This window comes from Myotis daubentonii, chromosome 16 (assembly GCF_963259705.1).
Source record: "Myotis daubentonii chromosome 16, mMyoDau2.1, whole genome shotgun sequence".
Lineage (NCBI taxonomy): Eukaryota > Metazoa > Chordata > Mammalia > Chiroptera > Vespertilionidae > Myotis > Myotis daubentonii.
Window position 1 is genome coordinate 32,686,155 of NC_081855.1, and position 23,878 is coordinate 32,710,032.

A 23,878-nucleotide genomic window follows, 5' to 3' on the forward strand; every position below is an offset into this window, starting at 1 on the left:
CTAGCAGGTAATACAAGGCTGAGTGTGACAGTTACTGAAATCAAGGTGTATGTAGAGGGCTCCAGGGAGGAAGTGGTTAATTCTCATGGGTGGGGGGGGGGGGTGGTCAGAGAGGGCACCTTTGAACAGCTTGCTTTTGAGCTGTGCCTTGAGAGATGAACACTTTCACTGGGGTGAAGGGCATTCCCATCTGGGGCACAGCAAAAGCTACGGCATGCTTGGATGTGGGTGGATATCCACTGTGGCCAGAGTGTGGGGTGGATGGCAGCAGTGGGAGTAGGGGGCTCAGACAGCAAGATGAGGCTGGAAAGGCAAGGCGGCTGTGACCATGAGTGTCCTGGATCACCAAACTAAGGGGTCTGCAAAGAAGGAGTATTTGAAGGCTCCAACCTGAATTTCATAGCATATTAACATTAACTTTGACTTTCCTGACAACGCCAAGAGTTGAGGCAGTAAGCTCTCTTACTGCTGCACCTGACCAGCTCCTGGGGGAAGCCAGCATGGAGTTAAGCATTCGCTACAAATAATCCACAGAGGTTTAAAGGTTCAATCCCAGCTTGGAGCAGCAGATTTTAGCTCCTCCTAAACCCCCTCTGCCCAGTATGTATAGTGTAGTGGCTAAATGCCAGTCAGGCCAGCGGATGACTAAATCCCTGCTACACCCGCTTACAATCTGGGTGACTTTTCGTGAACCGCTGGGCCTCTCTGAGTTTCCGTCTCCTCCTCTCTAAATGATGATAAGAATCATTTACCTTTCTCCTCACTAGATAAAAAACAATAATAGAAAATGGTAACCCTGGCCGGTTTGGCTCAGTGGATAGAGCGTCAGTCTGTGGAAACTGAGATGCAGAGAGCTCAAAAATCTTGCCAAAGGTCCGACAGTAAGTGGGAGAACAAGCTACAAACCCAGCACATGCCTGGCTGGCGTGGCTCAGTGGCTGAGCATTGACCTATGAACCAGGAGGTCACAGTTTGGTTCTGGGTCAGGGAACATGCCCAGGTTTCAAGGTTCAATCCCCAATGTGGGGTGTGCAAGAGGCGGCTAATCAATGATTCTCTCTCATCATTGATGTTTCTATCTCTCTCTCCCTTTCTCTTCCTCTCTGAAATCAATAGGAATATATTTTTTAAAAAAACACACCCAACCCATGATTCTAACACACAATGCTCACAATATGCTAGTTAATATTTACATTGTTAATTCATTTATTCCTCACTGACCCTGTGGTAGGTGCTACCAAAAGGCCTTGTCTACACATAGGAAACTGAGGCCCAAGTTCCTTCGAAGAGCCAGGATAGGAACTTGGGCGGTTTGGCTGCAGTGTCCACTCCTCCTCACTCTAATACACTTAATGAATGATGCCTGTTTTATGTATTGTCATTTTTATCATTCCAGGGAGGACTGTCTGGAATTAATTTGGTCCAGATGTTCAGATCTGGTTCTTTTCAGGAATGAAGATCCATGGAGGAGGTTGGGGTGGGGCAGGATAAATATTCCTGAGGGGGACTTAGGGAGCAAGGCCACAGGTGGAGAAGCCTCTGGGCTTGGGTGTACTGGGAGGGCTCCTTCCTGTTTAGAGGGAGGAGCCCTTTGCGGGTCAGTAAATGGCTAGGGAAGGAAGGAGAGGAAGCCAGTACAACCTTGTTGGACTGGTCCCCGAGTGGGGCTCAGGGCACTATTGGAAATGGCCAAGTACCTTATTCTTTGGCAGAAGAGCATCCCCGGGACTGCATGGTAGCCAGTTCCAGGGTGAGGGTGGTAGACAAAGGACCTAGAGAACTGAGTGATGTCTTTGAGGGAACTTTCACACACTGGATGTGTCTCTAATAGAGAAAACAGAAACCTCTCCCTGAGGAGGACTGAGCCTGGTGGGGCAAGAGGAGCCTGAAGCTATGACAGGACTGGGTTTTCGGGGTCCAGACCCTCAGCCCCAGGTCTCATACTTGAGCCTGTGGGGCTTGCTCCCTTCGGGGCCGGGGAAGGTAGATTCAGGGCTCAGTGAAGCTCCATTCCCTAGTCAGGGAAGTGTCACATGATGGGGGCTGGTCAGAGTTGAGACGCAGCTAGTATAATAGCATAGAGGGGCACAGCTACCACTGCAGGGCTGGTTCACCAGAAGGCTGACCTGAGACTGAAAGGAGCAGGAAAATTACAGTCATTCATTTATTTATGTATTCATGGATTATTACTTTTCTTCAGTAGCTTATAATTTATTATCATCGTGATTTCTTTTGATGCTTAGATTGTTCCAGATCTGGCCACTTGCTCCCTTGCTGGCTCCTGTGTTCCTCTAATACATTCCCACCCTTACTTTCTTGTGCAATGAGACCTTTTCACCATCATGGTAAAGATTGCATTAGACCACCAATAGATACTAAATCTAGGGGGAAATTTTGATGGGGAGTAGGATATTTGAATGGCCTTAAAAGTATTTTAAGACTTCTTATTAGTTTTCCAGGGGTGGGGGGAGAGAGGGGTAACTACACAATAGAGAAACTGGGCAACACCTAGACTGGGTGATCTAAATTAGCATCATTTACAAGTGATAGGGGAACATCTGTGCCTCCAGATATGATATCCTGCAGACACATTGCCTCAGCAGTTTTCCAGCTGAGAATGCATAATCTCACTTTAATCATGTGGAAACATCAGACAAACACAAAATGAAAAACATTCTATTTTTTTAAAGAAAATTTTAATTTTTAAAAAGCCAGCTATGTGAATGTTCCAAGAGACTAAAGCAAATGCAATGCTAGACCATGTACTGGAGAGAAGAAAATTAGATCAACTCACAAAATTAGAATATGGATGCTAGAATAAATAAAAGTATCATACAAATGTAAATGTATAAAGTTCATAACCGGGCTGTGGTGTAAGAACATATCTCTATTTTTAGGAAATACACACAAAAATACTTAGTGGTAAGCGTTATGTATAAAATCCTGAAATGGTTCAGGGGGGAAATATAGAAAGATGGAGAGGGAGAGCTCATATGTGATCAAGCAAGGGATAAAATGTTAACAATAACTGAATCTGGCTAAAGAGTATAGAAGTGTTTCTTGTACGATTTTTTCATCTTTACAACTTTTTGTAACTTTGCAATTATTTCCAAATAAAAAGTTTTTCACTTTGTGTTTTTCCTGCCCAAACCCTGCAATTAGCTTTTCCTCCAGAGGATCCTATGGAGCAGGAGCATTTAACCACATTTAAAAAAACAACAAAAAAGGAGGTGAATGAAAAGGCATTCCTAGCATATGGAACAGCAAGGGAATGTGAAATACTGTATAAGTGTAGATGACAGAAAGGACAGATTCTCGCAAAAGTGGGTCTTCTGAAAGGCAACTGTGGCCTCTCCCAGGGATGTGAAACGCAGCCCCCAACAGCTTCCCACAAACCCCTCCCCCTTCACCCGCACATCCGTGATTTTGATCTAGGGTACAATAAGCTGACAGATTCGGCTATACTTCAGGGAGCCAACACGGTACTCGGGGGCACGTCATCTGTGGATACCATAGACCTGAATTTTATCTGTTTACATAGAATACGTAAAAATATTGTGCAGAGTTTAGAAAGTGAAGCCGCATTCTAGATGGCAACTTCAGCTGGAGGATGGCAATGCTCACCCGACCAATCAGAACACAGGAGATATCGACCAATCACAGCTCGGCAATGCTCTAGTCGGGGCGGGGCCATCACGCCCGGAATTTTTCGTTTGCTGAGGCTCCCTACGCGTCCAGCTCTAACTCCAGCCTACCCTGCGGGGGAATCGCGAACCGGAGGCGGCAAAGTAGATGAGGCTAAAGGTTGGAGGTTCCCAACCCTAGGTAGGTGGTGGCGCTCCCTGTCCTCTTGGCAAGGCAGGAGGTCAGGCCTGTGCCAGGCTTGCAGCAAGCCCTAAGAGCTAACTTCCTGAGAGGATGGCGAGATTGCAGAGGGAAGCAGTGCAGGTGCCTTCTCTGGATACAGCGCATGTCGGGGAATGAAGCTGGAAGAAACGACTTGTCTGAAGCAGGGTGCACCATCCTCAGATAGGCACCTTCTCCAGGTCTCGCAGCTTGGCAGTTCTTCCCTGCGTCTAATCTGAACCCTTGCTGCCACATCTCTGGCCAGCTGCCTTTGAGATATGTGGTGGTGGTAATTTATTTAAATCCTCACCTAAGGACATTTTCATTGTTTTTTTTAGAGGAGGAAATGAGGGGGAAGAGGGGAAAGAGGAGAGAGGAGAAAGAGAGAAGAATGAGAATCAATTGGTTGCCTCCCGCACATGCCTGGGCCGGGAAACTCGCCAGGGATCAACCTAGGTATGTGCCCTGGAATCAAACCTTTTGGTATAGGGGAGGACACTCCTACCAACTGAGCCACACCAGCCAGGGCTGGGATGTGTCTTCCATCTAACTTTCTCATTCCTGAGATGAGGATCTGGTTCCCATGCTGGACACCCATCCTCAAAATCTCAGTGTGAGGTGGGGAAGCATGCAGGAAGGCATTCGGTTCCTTTGCAGGTCTTTCAGAGAATGTAGTTGGTGCCTCTGAGCCAAACGATGGTTGCTCTTACTGAGATAGGAAATAGGAGGACCAGATGGAGGTAGGGTATACTGAATCTGCAGCTCCTTTCTCCACACTAGGCTCTGTGCTAAGCACTTTCTATGATCTGGATTCTCAAAAACTTTACTAGGTTGGGACCATTATCATTCTTACTTTATAGCCGAGGAAACGGAGGCCAGAGAGGTTACGTATCTTGCCAAGTCACACAGCTCCAAGTGATAAGAGCCTGGATTTACACCCAGGCCTGTCTGATTCCAAGCCTCTGCTCTTGATTCCAACCGTGTATCACAGCACCTCCTAGCTGGCTGGCCCTTATGCCCGGTCCCACCCTAGGTACTCTGGGGGGTCCTCCCAGACCTGTTGCTGCTATATCTGGCCTTGGTGCTTGGATCTTGTTGTGTTTCAGGCTTCCTGAAGGAAAGTCAGTAAAAACCACAGGCTGCTATGGCCCCATTAATTTGGAACCAGAGATTTTCGGGATGTGGCTAAACATTTGGAACTAGTATAGTCCAACTTAGAAACTAGCCTCCCTTCTGGGGCTGCTGGACTGCCATTTTATTTGGAGATCTGCTAACTCCTCAAGGAGGAATCAGCCCTAATCGGTTTGGCTCAGTGGATAGAGCATTGGCCTGCGGACTGAAGGGTCCCAGGTTCGATTCCGGTCAAGGGCATGTACCTTGGTTGTGGACACATACCCAGTGGGGGGGGGGGGTGCAGGAGGCAGCTGATCGATGTTTCTCTCTCATCAATGTTTCTAACTCTCTATCCCTCTCCCTTCCTCTCTATAAAAAATCAATAAAATATATTTTTTTTTAAAAAAAAGGAGGAATCAACCAACTGCCTAAAGTTATGGGGAAAGTCTCAGGGGGATCAACATTTAAATTGGACTTTGCAGGACATCTAGGGGTTCACTATGGAGAAAGTGTGTTGGAGGTCATTCTAGGCTTAGGGAACAGCATATACAAAGACCCGGTGTCTCCTTTCTCTCTCTCTTTCCCCAACTTGTCCCTTTCTTCTCCCTCAGAGATCCCCGACAGCCACAGAGCTTCTGGGGTTGACAAAGTTGCAGAACTTCCCTTGGTTAGACAGGCTACCAGGGAACCAAGGCCCACTCTCTTGGGATGAAGTTCCGAGATTCCAGGAAGGGGAGCCCCTACCTCTTTAGCTGGAAGGGGTTCATGGGTCCCCACCAAACGGGCGATTCCCTACTAATCACCTGAATCTTACCTGTTTCTTCAGCTACTGATAATGTCCTTCTTCTGGCTAAGAAGAACACATCTTTTCTCCCGCCCATTGACTGAAGCTGAAGTTATTACAGCTGGCTCGGACTAGCAGCCTGGAGTCCTCTGAGTAATCGTGTCCAGCCCAGGGCGGATGCACCGAGAGGAGGGAAGGGCGTCAGCATGGGGGTTACACCACAGGAAATACAAGGACATTTTCTCCAAAATCTCTTCCTTTCCTGGGCCTCTTCCCAACTTCCCTCTTTCCCTGCTCCCCCTGCCCCCATAAACACAGGTGATTTCTCTCTGGCTCTTTACCCACCATTTTCAAAGCTAGGAATTTCTTGGCTCATGAGCAGGGAGGGACCTTGGGGACCCAGGCTTCTTCAAGCCAGATCTCTGAGTGGATTTCGGCTGACGCTGTAGTTTGTGGCTTTGGTGGTTCCTAGTCCCCCTAAGACTGACAAACGAATTAGCTTCCCATCCCAGTCTCCAAGGCTGCCTCCCCTCTCTACGAGCAGCCCCTTGAATTGACACATCTGTTCCCAGCATTGGACCTGAGCACTCACGGCCAGACAGAGATGCTGGACCATTCTCTTGGTCTCCTCGCCCTTTTCAGCTGCCACGACAAAGGAATAGCTCACCTGCAGAACAGAATATAGTCCTCAAATGCCCATCTTTAGCCTAGCAGTTCTTGTTCCAGGCTCTTTATAGGCGTCTTTAGGAAAAAGTGGCATTCAGGTAACAGCTGAAGCAGTCAAATGCAGGTGACTTCACTTTGAGAAAACTCCATAAACAATGCGAATTTACCTAAATACCCTAAAGAATTCTTCCTGCATAGTTGGCAGCTACATACATCAGAAAGAATTTACTTCTATAAGGATAGCGATTTTAAGTTCTTATTTTATGCACTCTTCAAAGAGATATTGAGGTGTTGGAAGTGAGATGTCAAGATAATCAGGGATGAAGAAATTTCTGAAATTATGATGCAAGTCAGTGGTGATACAGAATCTGAAGTGAAAACCTGTCCCCTTACCATGATAGGGCAGTTTTTGTAATGTGAAGTATACTTGACCCTCATGGTCCAGGGCCAAGATCTGGGTCAAGTGCCTGTCTCAGGAAGAGGAAAGCTAACTAGCCCACCCCTGATGGGCTGATCCAAGGAGAGGGCTGGATTACACAGTCCGAAGCAAAGCCCTTGACCCTCCCTCCATTCCTTTCTTGGGAACTTAAATGGGCCTTAGATTGCCAAAAAGTGGGCAGTCAAGAAAAACTGGAGTCCAGACCTTAGTGAGTGTTCAGCCCTGAGCCTGCCTGCCTGCTACTTTTATAGAACAGGGGAAGATCGGCCAGTAATCTGCCAGGGTCAGACCAGCTGTGGGGGAGATTTATAGGCCCAAATGGGGTCTAATGGTATTCTTTCAGGCTACAACACTCTTTAAGAAGGAAATGGAAAGAGTGCAGGACTGAGGGCCAGATTTATTAGGGCAGGGAGGGGAAAGTGATTATCATCCCATGAACACATTGGACTGCCTTTTAGTCCAACAAACCTTGAGGACTACAGAAAAAACTTCCACTATCCCATCTATTTCCCAAACCCAGGTCTCTCCAGAGAGGACCAAACTACAGGGCCCCTTGAGAAGAGCAGGGACACCTGGACAGCCAGGACTGGAAAGATTAACTAGCAACTCGGTGAAATAACACTTCCTGTTCCCAGACAAAAGCACCACCAGGAACACTTTCCCCAGCTGTTTTCACTGACTCAACAAAGAGACTAAAGCAGTTATCAGAGGAAGTTTGGGAAGCTTCAATTCTGTATAGAACAGATGTAAGTATCCACAACTTGTTCGTTAAGTGACGCGTGTCAGATCAATCCATCTTGATTTGCTGTCTGGTGATACTCTCACTTGGGTACTTGTCATCTCTCTCAACAGCCTCCCTGTCTTCATCCCCTTTGCATGCCACTGTAGTACTTACTAGTTCCTGACATATTATTGGTACTCAGTAAACAAATGATGGATCTAGTTAAACACAAATGGAATAAGAACCCAGCCTAAAGCCCCTTTAAGAAACTGGGTTCTGGAACATGATAAATGTTTTAAGCCCATCTTCTCTTTTGGGTAGGACAGGGGACGCCTCAAGGCCTGGCTTCCTGGGATTTTACTCAAGCTGATTGGCAGGGCTACCTCTCCTGCAGTCAGCCTGATGCATGTCCACCCTCCCATGGTATCTCAATACTAACCAGTCTGACAGTCCCTCCCCTAGACCAACTCTGTCATGTGTACACCTGGAGAAGCAGTGCTTGAAAATTTCCTCTATCATCATAGTGAATTGGTGAAGCTTCTAAGGTATTAAGCAATCCATCATAACATTTGTGACTGGTTAACTTTAATTTGTCAAAATAAATCTGCAGTATTTTGCATGTTAGTAATACAGTGCTGGTATTGACAGGAAAAATCATCATCTGCTTACAAAGAAACCTTCATTTAGGAGCACACCTTAGGAGGGAAATGAATACACAATAAAAGGCAAATGCAGGCCAAGCAGTGAGCCCTAGAGCATTAACAGGCTGTCAGATTTGAGGATTATCTAATACAACTGTTTAGCTGCTAATCTGATAAAGGGGAAGCTCTCAACCAGGTTACAACCAGAAGGAAAAAACAAAATCTCTGCTTTTTCGTAGAGCGGTGGCCGTTGTGCCTTCAACACTTGGTTAAATCAGTTCATCAGCATCAAAACTCAATTCCAGTTCCAAGACACAGGAGAATTTCACCATACAACCTACTAGGTCCCCCTTTCAGTGGCCCACGCCAACCCCATCCTGCCAACTCTCTCCCTCCCAAAAGAAGACACAACGTGGTTTCATTATTGCGGACAAGCTTCTTAAGTGAATAAAGAATGCATACAAAACAGCATTTTAACTGAAGTCATACAATGAAGTCTCATTCCTGTTTATTATACAATTAATTGATAAAACAATCATTTCTAGTATATATCTTTTTTAAATTTTTTAAAAAGAACTAATACTTGCAGGGTTCTGACAACCACACTCTAGCCTGGGGGGAGGGTCCACACCTGCCCCCACTGAGTACTGCTCCTCGGGCCACTGTGGAGGAAGCCTGGGCTGTTTGAATCATGGAGATCGTGATTACCAGCCTCATCAGAGCTGACGGGTCCCAGCAGGCAGACCCAGAACCTGGTCCTGGGGCTGCATGCCAGGAAATGTGGGCTTCCTCCAAATGTGGCCACCACCTGCCCAGTCCAAGCCTCAGCAGGGCCATGCCTGGACCTTCCCTACGAGTCCTTCCAGTAGTCCACACATAATGCTCTACATATTAAAACAAACCATTTTTGTACTGTGGATAGGAACAGTTATAACAAAGTCATAGCTACATATTTTTCTCTACATTTTGTTTATTGAGACAAACTAATTAAAAGGCACAAACATAGGGCATGTTTACATGGACATTATAACAAACATATACATTAAAAGTGTAGGAATGTGTTGCCTTCCTGCTAAACAGAAAGTTCCTAAGCTTTTATATATACAAAAGTTGTACAATTTAATGTCCTAAAGTACAAAAGATCATTTATAAAATTATTTTACACTAAGTACTATTTATTTTACTTTTTTACTATGTAGTTCAACCCCCTCGAACTGTTTGTATAATGACACACAGATACCTATCCCTGATGTAGGAAGTCGGCCTTAGATACAAGTTATTTTGATGCTTGAACTGACACAGCGGGGTATAAACGGAAGTCATCCAGTTTGATAGTCCTGAAAACATTCTGCAAGATTACCACACTAATTTCCATTTCTCTGAACTGCAAGATTAAGGAAAAAAACAAACAAAACCCAAAACATATTGCAACTTAAAAATCACAGCGTCTTGGTTTTAGTAACTATTTTTAAAACACAATGCTTTAAAAACATTAACGTGTGGCATGATGGTGTATCTGTTTCCCTCGCTTTTGGTTTCTACTTTATGTACAGAGATAAAATATTCTGCTAATAAAAAGCACATGTCTTAATGTGCACAACCATCGCTGGTTTCTACAGGGAATGCAGACAGCTAGCTGTCTCCCTGAAAACACCACAAAGCTGATACAAGTGTTTTCTCAAAGGAAAAAAAAAAGTGATGTCCATATTTACAAAGTTGAATAAATCTGCACAATAACTTGATTAAGAAATGAAAGGAGAAATGAAAAAAAACACACTCTGCTTGTTCTGAAGGGGCATACTACCTAGTTAGTGGTTAGAATAAAAACTGTATACAATTTAATATAAGACATAAACTCTAGTGAGCAACTAACATATCTTTCCCTGTTGTAACATCAACAGGCTCTGATTGGGAGAGAGGGGCATATCACATCCCAGTGCCTCCAGCGTCTTCCAATTTAAAGCAATAATTTTAAATGTCCCAAAGTATTCCTTGGCTCCTGAATAGGAGTCCCATTGGCCTCCATTTGTTAGGAGTCTGCCTGTCCACACGCTTGATTTCTCCTCTGTCGGTTGCGGTCTTTTCTTACCAAAACACAATTTGTATATTTTGGTATTTTTTTTGTGTGGTTTTTTTTTTTTAATTTTTTAAAAAAGTCAACTACAGTGCTATATTCCATCAGGATTAATATGCTTAGCAATATTTACATCTCCAAATATCAGGTCACAATCCCTATTATATGTTGAAGTTAGAATGATAAATTATCATATGCTTTGCATATCAGAGCTGGTATCACCTTTCCCATAGGGAATGCTGCCTGAAATTAACATATTCCCAAAGGTAAAATGCATATTCTCTGAAATGCATTTTATTATGACAATGCATGTTTTACTCATAAAAACAATAAACACAGACAATTCTACACTAGCTCTCAATCCGTGGATTTAGAACTTCAGGTTAAAATAAGCCATCCACGTTATAGTGAGAGAAGAATTCTGCTAGTGTTTAGAATAAAATGATTTATTGGGATTAGAAACTAATGCTGTTTTTAAATTTTGAAATGAGTTTTGTTTTTTTATGATTGGTTTTAATTCTGCCATTTCATCTTGTCAACTACTATCCTGTTTAAGCAATGCTGTCAGCTAAAAGGAATTTCTGATTAAACTAAAGTGGTCCAGTGATAAGTTATACATACACCCTACTTTGAACAATCCCAGCCAAATTGGAGAAAAATGCTACTACACTATTACTAACTAATGTAATAAAATCTCCCAATTTCATGGTTTACTTTTTACTTTACTAAAAGTTGCTGGTAAATATTTACTTTAAACCATATTTTGATTTTATAATACTGTTTACCAAGGTGGTGACGTAGGCAAAGCCTGGGGTAAGAAAGGCATGCTCTCCACAGGCCTCATTGCTATATTGAGAGGGGCGGCTAAGGTCATAGGTGTGGGCAGGTTCATTGGAGATGTGATTGTGACAGGGTGTGCTATATTCACTGGAGCAGTGACAGGAGTGGGAAGGTTGACTGGGGTAGTGAGTGTTAAAGGAGAGGTCATGGACAATGGACTGGTTATAGTTACAGGGTGCCCTATGTTCATTGGGCTGGTTATGTTAACTGCACTTGAAACGTTTACTGGACTTCTCATGCTCATTGCAGCTGCCACTGTGACTGGGTTTGACATAGTCCCAGACGACACAGAGGACGTTATATTGAATGGAGTAGTGAGAGTCACAGGTGTCGTAGCAGCCGTAGAGGTTTGGCACAGGTTAGCAGCTTCTAAAATAAGAAGACAAAAGGGCCTTTAGATTCTCAAAACAGGGAACAAAATTCACTAACAGCGTTTGAATCAACTTCTTTTAATTAAAAATAACAAACATTTAATAAATTAAATTAGATTTCTATCATGTAGTGAACAGGAAGGAAGGATCCTTCTGAGCACCAGACTGGGGGCCAGGAATCCCAGTGTGTGCAAATCTCTTTTCTGATTGCTATACCTCCCTCAAGAACAGATTTAGGCAACTTGTTTAACCCTGGCAGTTTTGATTTAAAGTTTAGATTTACTTACCTACCTCACAGTAATACTGGGAAGATGAGTTAATTTCTGTAAGGCACTGGGGGGAAGTGGGCAGAGAGATCAAGGATGGCTAAAGTATTCTCATTATCACTTCATGCCCTTCCTCTGAGTTCTAAAGACTTTCTTGGGAAAAGCCAACCACCAGCAGGCCAGGCAACAAGAGCTGTTTATACAGTGCTGGGCCAGTGGTTACACAGTAACAGTTAATCAGAAAAATCTTCTCATAAGGCACATTGTACCTAGCAGAGGGAAATGTGTGTCCTCAATGCTATATTTACTCTCAGAGGTGAAGCCACATTCTGTTAAGGTTTTAAAAATCCAGAAGTAGAGATTGATAAACAGTCTTAGAAAAATCATTTTAGTTCAATGACATAATCATCTACTTTATGCCTTGAGTCATTTACCTACACATATTATACACACCACCAACCATACCAGCGAGGACTTAACCAGGCAAGAAAACCCTGCAGTGAGTTAGGAGGACCTGGTCCTTGTTATCCAGTAAAACCTTAAAGAAAACTTGCTTTAAAGATGACACCCCCACCGCTCAACAAAATTCAGTACCACTTGCTAGTGTGTCACAGAAGAGTAGTAAGACTGTGATTTGGCTGTCAAAATGAAAAAAAAAAATGTATTTGAGACTAAAGATGGAGGTCTGCACACACTTCTCAAGTGGGTCAAATAACCTCAGGTAGACACTTGAGTCAATGAGCAGCCCTTCCTTGATCAGTATGCTGTAACTTTGGTATACTTCTGTACACCGTTATCAGGAATTCCCAAATCTGGACCGTGTTCACAATCATTTAGGGAGCTTTTTAAAAAATGATTTCCCAGGAAATCTAATAGTGAGATTTAGATGGAACCTGGGAAATCTGCAAAGATGATGACCTGTCTTCCAAATTTGGGAACATTATTTAAGCCCAATATTTAAAAAGGATATGCTGATTCAAGTTTAAGTTTTCAGGTCAGGAATCTCTCCCCCAAAATGTGACTTTACTAACATGAATACAGAAGTTTCTAACATTAGTGGTCATTTCCAGAGAGATTCATGATACAAATGGGAATACAATCACATTCTGTTTCATGGAGGTCAGAAGATGAGCTAAACAATTGAGTCTTATTGTGCAAGCAAATTGAAATACAATACCAAATAGAAGAGTGCAGAAAGAAAGAAAGAGAATGAAAGAGAAAACCAACTCACTTTTGAGGTGATGGTACCATTGCTAAGGATATTCTCCTGTTTTCACCAAAGGAGTTTTTACTCTCCCATTTGCCACCTCCCCACCTCCTCCCCATGTTTTCTTTTTAATCTAATAGTGTCCTTTTCCATGACTTAAAACACTTTCACTCCTTCTCTAAGTAAAACATTCTTCATAATATGCTTTCAACTTACTATGCTATTATCATAGCATATACACACATATACATTTTTCTGTCCCTTCTCCCCCCCAAACTCCCCCCACAAAACATTTTATCAAAGTAATGACAAATCTTCAATTGGGAGACAGGAACAAGCAGCACCTGAGGAAGGGTGGAAAGCCTATCTGGACTGCTGCATTCTTTTCCTCCAATGCCAGTAGATGTATGAAAACGATGCTATTCCTTTTATCTTTATCCAAGTACAGAGTGTTTAGAGGGGATCTGAGGAAGGGAACAGCCACACCACATGAAAGCAAAGGATGGAAGAAACTACACAGCAAAGGAATTACAGGGGAGCCCACATGCAGAAGATTCCTCATGAATTTAAAATAAAACGGTAAGACATGGTAAGGGTGGGAATTTAGGAATCTGTCCTGTGGCTGATGGTACGCTGACAAAATGATTTACTTGAAATGGCTGCACAATAGTCCAGAAGTCAAACCTACAATTGGTACATTAAAAAGCTGTATTAAAAATGGATATTTCAAATGATTCTTAGACATATCTAAGAGAAAAGCAGACCATTCTCAATTACAGCAATGTCTCTAACAACTGAAGTACATACATGTGAAGCCAATGCCAGCCCCAACAGACTGAATGACACTAAGGGTGAGACCAAGAGAAAAGACATCAGCATTATAGAGTCTGAAACATAATAAATAAAACAATGCAGAAAAAAACACTAAACTGCAGAAAATAGCATTGCTGTAAGAAAATGAATGTATATTCACATAAGGATATTTCATCTACCTCTATAAGTGGGAATATTTTAGAAAAAAAGGGAGCTCCCCAATGCATGGAGGTTGACATAAAAATGGACTGTGACCAGCCCAGCCAGTGTGGCTCCGTGGTTCAGCGTCGACCTATAAACCAGAAGGTCTTGGTTCAATTCCCAGTCAGGGCACATGCAGGCCCAATCCCCCAGTAGGGGGCATGCAGGAGGTAGTCAATCAATGATTCTCTTTCACCATTGATATTTCTACTTCTCTCCCTCTCTGAAATCAATAAATATATATATATATTTTTAAATAGACTCTGAGCATACACAGCAAAGGACCAAATTTGATTCTAGATTTGTAACAAAAAGTAAACAAAAAGAAAGAACTTAAGAAATAGTGGGAATTTTTATTTCCTAGTAAAAAACTTATCTGGAAGCTTGAAAGCTTTGTTGCCAATAACTTATCTTCCCAGCATATAATATTTCCATAAAGCTGGATTCCCTAACTTATGGCTTCTTTACTTTGATCACTTGGCATACTGGATGAAAATACTTCTCTAGCCACACTTTAGCACTAGACGCCTCACCTTTCTTACCTTTCTTTCTTGCTTTGACAGCTTCTTCCCACAGTCTCAGTGTCTCTACCTGTTTCCCGGGCCAGCTTGTCACGTGTTGTTGCTGTTGCTGCTGTTGTTGCTGTTGCTGCTGCTTCTGGTTGCTGGTCTCTTCATTCATGCATGCTACTCCAAAGATAAACCAGAAACACTACATTTACCTTGAAAAGCTGTGGTTATTTTTTTCAAAATCTAAAACTTAGATACTTTGACTCTATGATGTTTGTCATTTGACTTGATAGTTTTTACTACAGTGCATCTTTTTTGCTACTTATGACTATATTGGTCAAAATAGACAATGAAAAAAAACACTGGAGCACTAGAGAAAACCAATATAACAGAGAAAAGGATGTTTTGCTATATTAAAAAGCAAGTTTTAGAATGGAACTTGGGTAATATTAGCAGGGACTAACTAATACTCATCAAAATACCTAAAATACTTGGTTACTTGACCACAGTGATGTACACTAAAAGTAAATTTTTATAAAGTTAACAAAGAATGACATGCTACTTACATGTACTTACAAATAAGCAAATGTACTTACAAAGAAGCAAAAATGGATAATAAAACACATTAAGTGTTCTTTCCTATTCACTTCTGAGAATTGATGTTTTCTGCTGCATAGAGTACATATATAACAGAATACATAAAGTAGTAGAATATATAACAGAATAGAATTAGGCAAATAGTTTTTTTCTGATAGTAAAGGAGATCTTAAAGAAAAAGCCTGGGTAAATGAAAATATTGGATTTTATCCACAAGTCTCTGGAATATTCTATCTTCAACTCTGAATTTAAGGTAAGCAAAGCACTTAAACCTTAAAATGGATTTGCTATCCCATTTCTCTACAGATTTGGGTTTGAAAAGCAAACTAATGAACACTGTTTTCATCTTCCAGGTTATTAAGGACATGTTATTAACACAATCAGGAGTTAGGAGCCACTGATACTTGGGAATCTTCCTAATGGTAAATAAAAACAAGTAAAATTGCCTCGATATGATGCAACTTCCTACTGTGGCTTTTGCTGCCACAATTCTAAATACTAGAGCTTTTTATTCAAACTCCAAAGAAGGGACACATTGAAAAATAGCTGAGGGAAATTATGGTCTTCTAACATGGGTATTATTAGATAAGCACAGGATTGAAAGCAAAATCAGTGCTGCTTGTACACATGCATATGATGTATATTTCCAATACTAATATACACTCATTATTGTGTGTTTGCACACTTTAATAATAGCAGGAAACATGCAAGGTGAACAACACAGTCTTGAAAGTACAATAAAAAATACCTTTGATACATTATAAAAATCTAGATTTCATCAACTGAAAAGAAATACAATGTGAAGCAGCGCTTACTTTTAGTGATGCCTTGTTTACATGTATTACAGTTGATGCTTTGGCTCTGCCCATGCGTCTTTAAGTGGCTGGTGATGTATGCTGCGCTCAGCAGCTTCCCACAGATGTTACAGGACACCTTGCCTTCGTGGCGCACCATGTGTGTCCGCAGTCTGTCTTTGGTGGCAAAGGCAGCTGTGCACGTCTGCATGAGGGAGGAAAACTTTTTTTAAATATAGACTATCCTGTTCTACTCATTTAAAAGTACGTTATATTCTAAGCATTACCCTACCCATATCGGCAAAATGAGTTAGTTGAATTTTAATTGTATGTGTTACTCAGATTCATAATCATAATTAAACACTTGGTGAATTTTAGACCCTTACATTTTAAGGGAAGAAAAAATATCAACAACAACAAAAAAAAGAAAAAATATCAACATAGAGTAGTGAGAAGATGTGAGCATGAGGATCAGTTAAACCTGGATTTAAATCCAGCTCCCCAATTCATTAAACAGTGTAACATTGAGCACGTTAGTGAACCTATCTGAATTTCTTTATCTGTAAAGTGATAATACCTACCTCACAAAATTACTCGTGGATTAAGAGCCTGACCCAAGGTCGTGCACATAGAAGACACTCACTCAAAATGATTACTAGCTTCCTTTCTCCAATTGGACATTTCTTAGAATTCAAATAATTTACTTAATAAAACCAGTCATTAACGAATTTAATGGAAAGGAACACACACAAAAAAACTTCCAGCAACATATTAGCATTACTGATACCTAAAACAGTAATTTAATTTAGCAAGATTCTTAATCTTTTCATTATCACAATTCATGCTGAATAAAATCATTAACATGAATAGATTTTCAAATAACTGGAAAATGCTCCAATTTGGCAATAGCCGACACAAATCCAATAAGTGATAACTTTTGGAGGAAAAATCATATTTTCTTCTATTACATTTAAAACGACCCCAACCATCAACCCAGAAAATAATTTAAAGCACTTCATTCATTTATTCATTTCAATACACAAACTCTACAAGACTATAATTTTTTTCTTATAACAATAAATGCTGTTGCCCAAGGAAAGGGAAATGTAGCTTAACAAAAACAACACATTTACATTTTTCAAGTGATCTTGCCCCAAGAAACAGAAGCTGTCATTTATATTTTATAAAACTAGAATTCAAATGGATCACATTTACTCAAGTCAGTGATTTTTAAGACTATTCAAGAACAGTGAGATTTGACTGACTCAGACCTTCTGGATAATGTGCATTAAGTGCTACACTAAGGATAAGTCATTTTAACTCTTACTTGGCATTTGAAGGGTCTTTCTGTTGAATGGACATGTTTTACGTGACAGCTTAAATGGTCAGGCCTGTGAAAGAGAGAGTTTCAACAGAAGATATAATGGAACACACAGAGAAAAATGCTACTTACTGTGATGTTTACATACTTGGCAGATTTGGGTGGGAGACATTTTAAAGAAAGCTAGCAGAATGAACAACTCCCCTGCCCCCCGATGCAAGCCTCCTTACCTCTCTTACCAGAAACAAAAGTTTTACCTGTTTTCTCTCCTAGTCAACATCAAATCATATTAGATCTTGATTCTTTACAATTACAAAATACCCAAAGTTTTAGTACTAATACTTGCCAGAAGCAGCTACTACTATGTATACTTTACATTTTTAAAGCCTTTAAAAATGAAAATGAGTGAAATGTTAGTAAGCACAGAAAAATAGAAAAACATTCTCCTAAAAGTTTTATTGAGAGTATCCAAGGTCATCCCAACTTCCAGAAAATAAGTTTCTTTGACTTACACAGTGAACCTCATGGCTAGTCACCCAACTGAATTGGAATCTGGTTGTTTCTCAGTGATAAGAAGCATCAATGTGCCAAATGAAGGCCTGCATCCATTAAGGTACTTATTAAATGAAATAAGTTAATCACTATGTCACCACTTGTCAACCACACCAAACTGAAATTCGAGCTGGAGGTGTAACACTTTATCTATCAGCAATCTCCTCTAATAGCACAGGCCTACCCACATCTATTCTCACATAAACATCTAGAGCACACAGAAACTGAAGTTCACGGAATACCATAATGAAAAAAAGCAAAGCAAAATGCAGTACCTCGAGAAGCCTTTCCCACAAACACTGCAAGTGTAGGGTTTGGTGATGCCTCCTTCATGAGACCTCACATGGTAGGTCATCCGGTCCTTCCTCTTGAAGCGCTGATTACAAATAGGACACTCGAAGGGCTTTTCGTCTGAGTGGGAGAGCTTGTGCCGGTTGAGGTGGTACACATCGCGGAAGGCCTTCCCACACATCTCACAAGCATGGTTTTTCTTGACAGGCTTACTGGGTTTCTTGACAGACTGGGTCACAGGCAGAGCTGTGGTGCTGGCACTGCTGCTGGGGTTGGTGCCCGAGGAAGATGTAGTGACTGTGGACAAGATGCCTGCAATGGTTGAGACCAGCGAAGTTCGGCTGCTGTCCCCAGCGATGGTGGAGATAAGAGGAACCACGGTCGTGGGGGTTTTCTTTGCCCGGGACACCAACTTGATCCCTGTATGGCAGGACTCGTGGCGCCTCAGGTGATAGCTGTCCCTGAAAGCTTTACTGCAGTAAGTGCACACAAATGAAGTTTTGGGTTTTTCTTTTTTAATTCCAATGGCATCCTTTAATGTTTCTGGTGCAGCCTGAGGTTTCTGAGTTATTGGTATTGGAAGTAATGGTTTCTGATCAGGGGGCTCCACAGCAGAGCTCAGGAGGGGCAGCAGGCTGTTTTGTGCCGCCTGCTGTTGGTGATGAGAGCCTTCATGGGTCTAAAACCAAACATTTACACTTCAGAAACTCAGCCTCTCAAATGACCTTCAAAATTCAACATGCTCCAAACAACAGAGACCAGAAGAAACAATCAAAGAGCCTGTAAGCAACTCTCTACAGCAGAGATCCAGCAATCACCTAGTTACTCGGAAGAGCTCCCAAGACAAAACATGAAAATCACTGTGCAGACCCAAAACTTTGGCCACTAAGTTGCTGGCAGTGATCTTGCTTTCAAACAGCTGACTACACACCATCCTGGTTCATAAGGGACACACCAGCTGATGAAATTAGTTAGCATTAGTCTGTCAGTGCTGAAACCAAGTTTAAATAACTTTTCAAAAAAATTACACTCCAGACGTATTTAACAGTACCTTACCGTAGTAATGCACAAAACACACATACATAGTCAGTCAGTCTCTCTCTCACTCTCTCTCTCTCACCATCTACTTGTCTGTTACCTAGAAAAAGAAAGGCATTATGTTTCTCCCTTTCAATCAGAAAAATCTTAGTGATTGAGGAAGGAGGATGTTGCTAGGTGATAAAAGGAATCTAACTCTCTGAATACATATGCTATTTAAGTTTACTTTTTAAATTTTCACCTAATTCTACTAAAGATTTGGTTGAAATAAAACCTGCTATTAATCAACCTGGAAGGCATCTGTGAAGATAGCCCACAGCAAAACACCTGTCAGTTATTTCTCAGTTCATAGAAGTCTGCATCCTTTAGCAACACTCATTCAAACCCTAAGCTCTCAAAGACAGACTAAGAGAAAACAAACTATAAATAATTAAAATTCCTTTCATTTTCATCTTCTTCCAACAGTTGTAGGTTTTGTGCAAGTATTAGACATTCGCTGTTAAAATGTGCTTCTGCACTCCAAAACTGGGGGCTGGCCATTGTCTGGAAATTTACTTTAGCTGCACTGAAACCAAAATTTCATCATAGATCAGGTTCTTGGTATTTATGACTAATTATTCTCTTGGTTTTGATTCTTTCAAAATTCTCCATACCTCCATCCTGATAAACATTTAGGAAATGATGGAAAAAAATTCCTGAAATAGTTCTTCCTAATATGTTGTACTTTACCAACATTATTTTTGAAACTCTTGACAGTGAGCCCAAGCCCCTATGCTGGAGTTTTGTAATCCTAAACGGATACATGCACTCAGAAGTTCATAGTTCCAAATACTTTAAGTATATAACGTCCTAGGAGGAGCCCATCCCATCATCTTAGATACTCCAGCCACTTATTTACCCTTCTCATTGTATAACCACTAGTCCAACAGTTAACTTGACTGAGGGGGAAAAAAAAGAGAAAGACACACACACTCTCACAGAGCTCCTCCCCGATGGGTAAGAACATCCATCATTGCTCCATATTTACTTACTTGATGGCAGCACAACAGCTAGGCTCCAGCTCCCCCCAATCACTGGGAGGTATGGTATCCAAAGGTACCAATTTCAATTTAATAATTTTGCTTGCATCTCCCTTTGAGTCCTAGAACTGTTCATAGAAATTGTGTATTTACTTATGAGTATCTTTTTGGACTTAGTGAATTATAGTCCACTTTTGGAGCTCGTGTAAATGTCAGTGTTTACCCTGATGACATTAGTAGAAACTACAGAATCTGAACACTAATCTTACCCCTTTTCCAACCTGGCTGTAGGATACCCAACTTTCCATACAGTATACAAACGGTTAATAGCTGAAGATAGCTCAAGATATACAATTTCAAAGGCAACAGATCAGATAATAGGGAATGCAAATCTTCTGGGCAAAGTTCAGACTTACAGTGTTTAGAGGGCATTTTTCGATTCTAAACAACTATTAGTTTGATGGAGTACTAAAAGCACTTACTGCCATTTTACCAACTCAGATGTCTGTGGCAACATAAAGTATTTTTACAGCATTGCTGAAGCTCACTCTCACAAGAGGGTCACACCAGGTCCCTGCTTCTTGGTGAAATGCTGTAGAATGCCTCGACCACTACGGAAATCTCTCTGAGGATTCCTAGGATCCCCACACTTCTACATGAAGCCTTCTAAGAGGGGAGGTGGGTTTCCCCAACTTGCTCTCTCCGGGAGAGGCAGTGAAATAACCACCACCCCCTGCCTTTAGTTAAGTGATTTAAAATATATGCATAACTTCTGGGTAGACTTTTATTTTGCTAGTATCATCAAATCAAAGGCTTTTTAAACTCTCCCAAGCCTTCCTTTTTCTGGGACTGGCAAAAAAACAAAACAGAAATGTCATTTCATCACCCAGGTGGTAGGATATGGCACCATGAAATCTCCAGTGCCAGAGGGTAAAAGATTTTGTACTGAAACAAATTAGCATCAGTGAGTCATATCTTGAATGTCCTGTTAGAAGAATCATCCATCAAACATTTTAATAAGTATGGCTTTCACTTTCCACCAGGTTATCTGGAAAGCAAGCATGTATTCAATTGTTTTAGACTATAAGTTCAATAGACTGCTCCAGGAAACAAAACAAGAGAGTTTAAGTCTCCATTTTCCCAGTGAAAATTACTTAAAACTGGAACTAAGTCTATTCATACCTTTCCATAATATTCATACCTTTCCATAGAAAAGACTGAAATATTCTCTTTACCCATCCAACTGTCCTCAGCTCTAAATTATAAGTTTTCCAACAATTTTCACTGCACACATTGCCAAGCCCAGGATCAAATATGAGCTTTCACACTTCTCCATCAGGTGGAAAAAATGATTTTAATAGCTGAAAAAAATTAAATAATATAAAATCGAATTAAACAGTTTATCAATAATAAATGCTTGGCATTTGCTTTATCCAGGAAAAGAATAATGAAAATATTCCAAACAATTTTTCAACTAGCTTTCCAACAATTTAGTATGGGTTTTTCCTTTACATAAAGAACTCCTGTTATGTTTCAATCTCCATTAAGTTTATAGACAGCACGTTTAATATGGTAAATTTAATTCATTCCTCACATTAAAATCACTTCAATAGCCTATTAATCCCATATTTTAAAGTGATCATTTGAAAGCTTTTCCTACAGAAGGCATTTGCCACCTTTACACCAACCTGGATGGCAGCTAGCTATATGTCAAGTATTTTCCAACGCATTTTTAAGTTCGTTTAACACAATTATCAAGCTCGGGTAAAACAATACTACATAAGAATAAGAAAGCGTAGAAGTCTGTGAGTCCCCCACTTTTTTGAGTACCTTCAATTTTAAGAAGCCTGAATTTATTTCAACAACTGCTTAAAAATCAAACTACTCACATGTGAAAGACTACATGTCTGCAATTAATCCAGCAGCACTACACAATGGGTAATGTTTGCACTCTCCAATGTCCTACATTAGCTCTACGGAGATGGGTCCAGTGGCCGGGAGAAGTTTCTAAAAATTCTGCATCCGTTCCCGGTTAGTTCCAAGAGGTCTCAAGAGCGTTTGGGATTTCACTAAGTTATTCAAAGGAGGAAAATAACTCCGAGAGGCGGGAAGAACGCACTTAGAGTGACGAGCTTCCTAACCTCCTCCGGTGCCCAAGTTTCTCGGTGAGCTCGGCACTACTGCCCACTAAGTGTTTCGTTTGCAAACAGAAACGAAGCAAGAAAAACGTTAAGTTCCAGCCCACGTCTTCCACATCGGGGTCCCCCACCTAAAGCGGGCTGGCGAGAGGCTGGCCAACGTACGGGCTGCCGTCACTGTGAAGCTTCTTGCAAAAAGTGAAGATCAACACCCCAAAGAATGACTCATCGGGGGCTTTGTAAGCGGACTTTGTTTGCTCTCTCCGCTTTCTGTCTCCCCCACTTGGTCGGGGGAAACGTCCGAGGTGGAACGAGAGAGAAAAGCGCTCGGGGAGGAGGTCTGGCCTCCGGAGTCCCGGCCCGCACCGCCCCCGCCCGGCCGGCCAGGCCGGGGATTCCCCGGGCTGAACGGGACGGCGGCTGAGCTGGACAGAGGGAGCGGGTGTCAACTGCCAAGACTCGGCAGAGGCTTGGGAAAGAAAACATGTAAATCCAGTGAAAAAGTTTGGGGAAGGCATGCACACTGCACCCCGCAAGCGGGTAAACACGAGGTGGGGCGGCGGGAAAGGGGAGTGGCGGGGAACCCCGGGATACCCGCTATTCGTGGCGGGGGGGGGGGGGGTCAGAAAGTCACCATAAACAAAAAGAGAACAGGGAGCCGAGAAAGGAGGAGAGCGAGCGAAAGATGAAGAGTGTGCGTGTGTGCGCGCGTCTTGGGGGAAACACGACGGAGAGTGGAGCCTGGGACCGCCTTCACCCCGCGGCGCGGCCCGGCCCGGCGCGCAGTGGCCGAACAGCCCGCGCTCTGCAGCGGCCCGGCGCCCTCCTTTCTCTGGGCCGCGGGTGGTGACAGCGACCGGCCTCCTCCCTTCCCCTTCGGGGCGGGAGGGAAGGGTGTGTGCGTGTGCGTGAGAGTGCTGGGGGGGCCGGGGTTCACCCCGAGGCCTGCTCTCTCCCCCGCACCCCTGAGGCCGCCTCCTTTCACCTCAGCAGCCCCGCTCCGCCGGGCGGGCGGGCAGAAAAACAAAGGGGGATTAAGGCCGGGCCGGAGCGCGGAGCCGGGAGGGAGGGGAGGAGCGCCCGCCCGCCAGCCCGGGGCCCGGCCCCCCTGTCCCCCCCGTACCCCCTGGGAGGGCCCCCACTACCTGGAACAGGAACGTGGTCCAGTTGGCCTCCATGGCTGTGGCGGCCGACCCCCCTCCTCCCCACTCCCCCCGCTCGGGGAGCCTCCTCAGCCGGAGGAGGCGACAACAAAGCGGCGGCGGCGGCGGCGGCAGCGGCAGCGGCGGCTCCTCAACATGGCAGCGCCGAGCGCGGCCACTTCCGGTAACCTCCGGGACGCACCACCGCCGCGGCGAGCGCGGGCGGGGGGGGAGCCCCGACCCGGCGGCCGCCGCCCCCAGCTGCCCCGACCCCTCCTGGGCGTCCCCGCTGCCGGCTCGCCGCCTCGGAGCTCCACCAGTGCCTGCGGGCGGTGGGGTCAGGGCCCCCGCGGGAGGGTTGGGGTGGGGCCGGGGGCGGGGATGGGGCGCGGCGTCCCCCCCCGCGGGGGTGTGTGGTGCTGCGGTCCGTGGCTCCGGCAGCTGGAGCAGGGGGAGCTCAGGAGAGAAGATGGAGGACGCCAGGGTCTGGCGCTG

At 43.2% G+C, this 23,878-nt stretch overlaps 1 protein-coding gene across 5 annotated transcripts; it reads right to left on the minus strand.

Moving 5' to 3' along the window:
• Positions 1-8,132: 8,132 nt before the first annotated feature.
• On the minus strand, positions 8,133-23,702 carry VEZF1 (vascular endothelial zinc finger 1). Of its 5 annotated transcripts, XR_009449180.1 has the most exons (7): positions 23,387-23,702; positions 18,031-18,725; positions 17,210-17,273; positions 15,904-16,105; positions 14,525-14,671; positions 13,313-13,432; positions 11,358-11,493 (listed from the first exon to the last, which is right to left on the minus strand). XR_009449180.1 is itself a non-coding variant. In XM_059669583.1 (6 exons), exons 1-6 carry the CDS (start codon positions 23,417-23,419, stop codon positions 11,066-11,068), a joined length of 1,569 nt encoding a protein of 522 aa, XP_059525566.1. In that variant the 5' UTR covers positions 23,420-23,685; the 3' UTR covers positions 8,133-11,065. The 5 variants fall into 5 exon arrangements, 4 of the variants coding, with proteins under 4 accessions (XP_059525566.1, XP_059525568.1, XP_059525567.1 ...); XM_059669583.1 differs by lacking the exon at positions 13,313-13,432 and having other exon boundaries at positions 8,133-11,493; positions 23,387-23,685; XM_059669585.1 differs by lacking the exon at positions 13,313-13,432 and having other exon boundaries at positions 8,133-11,493; positions 15,904-16,087; positions 23,387-23,681.
• Between the last annotated feature and the right edge of the window lie 176 nt (positions 23,703-23,878).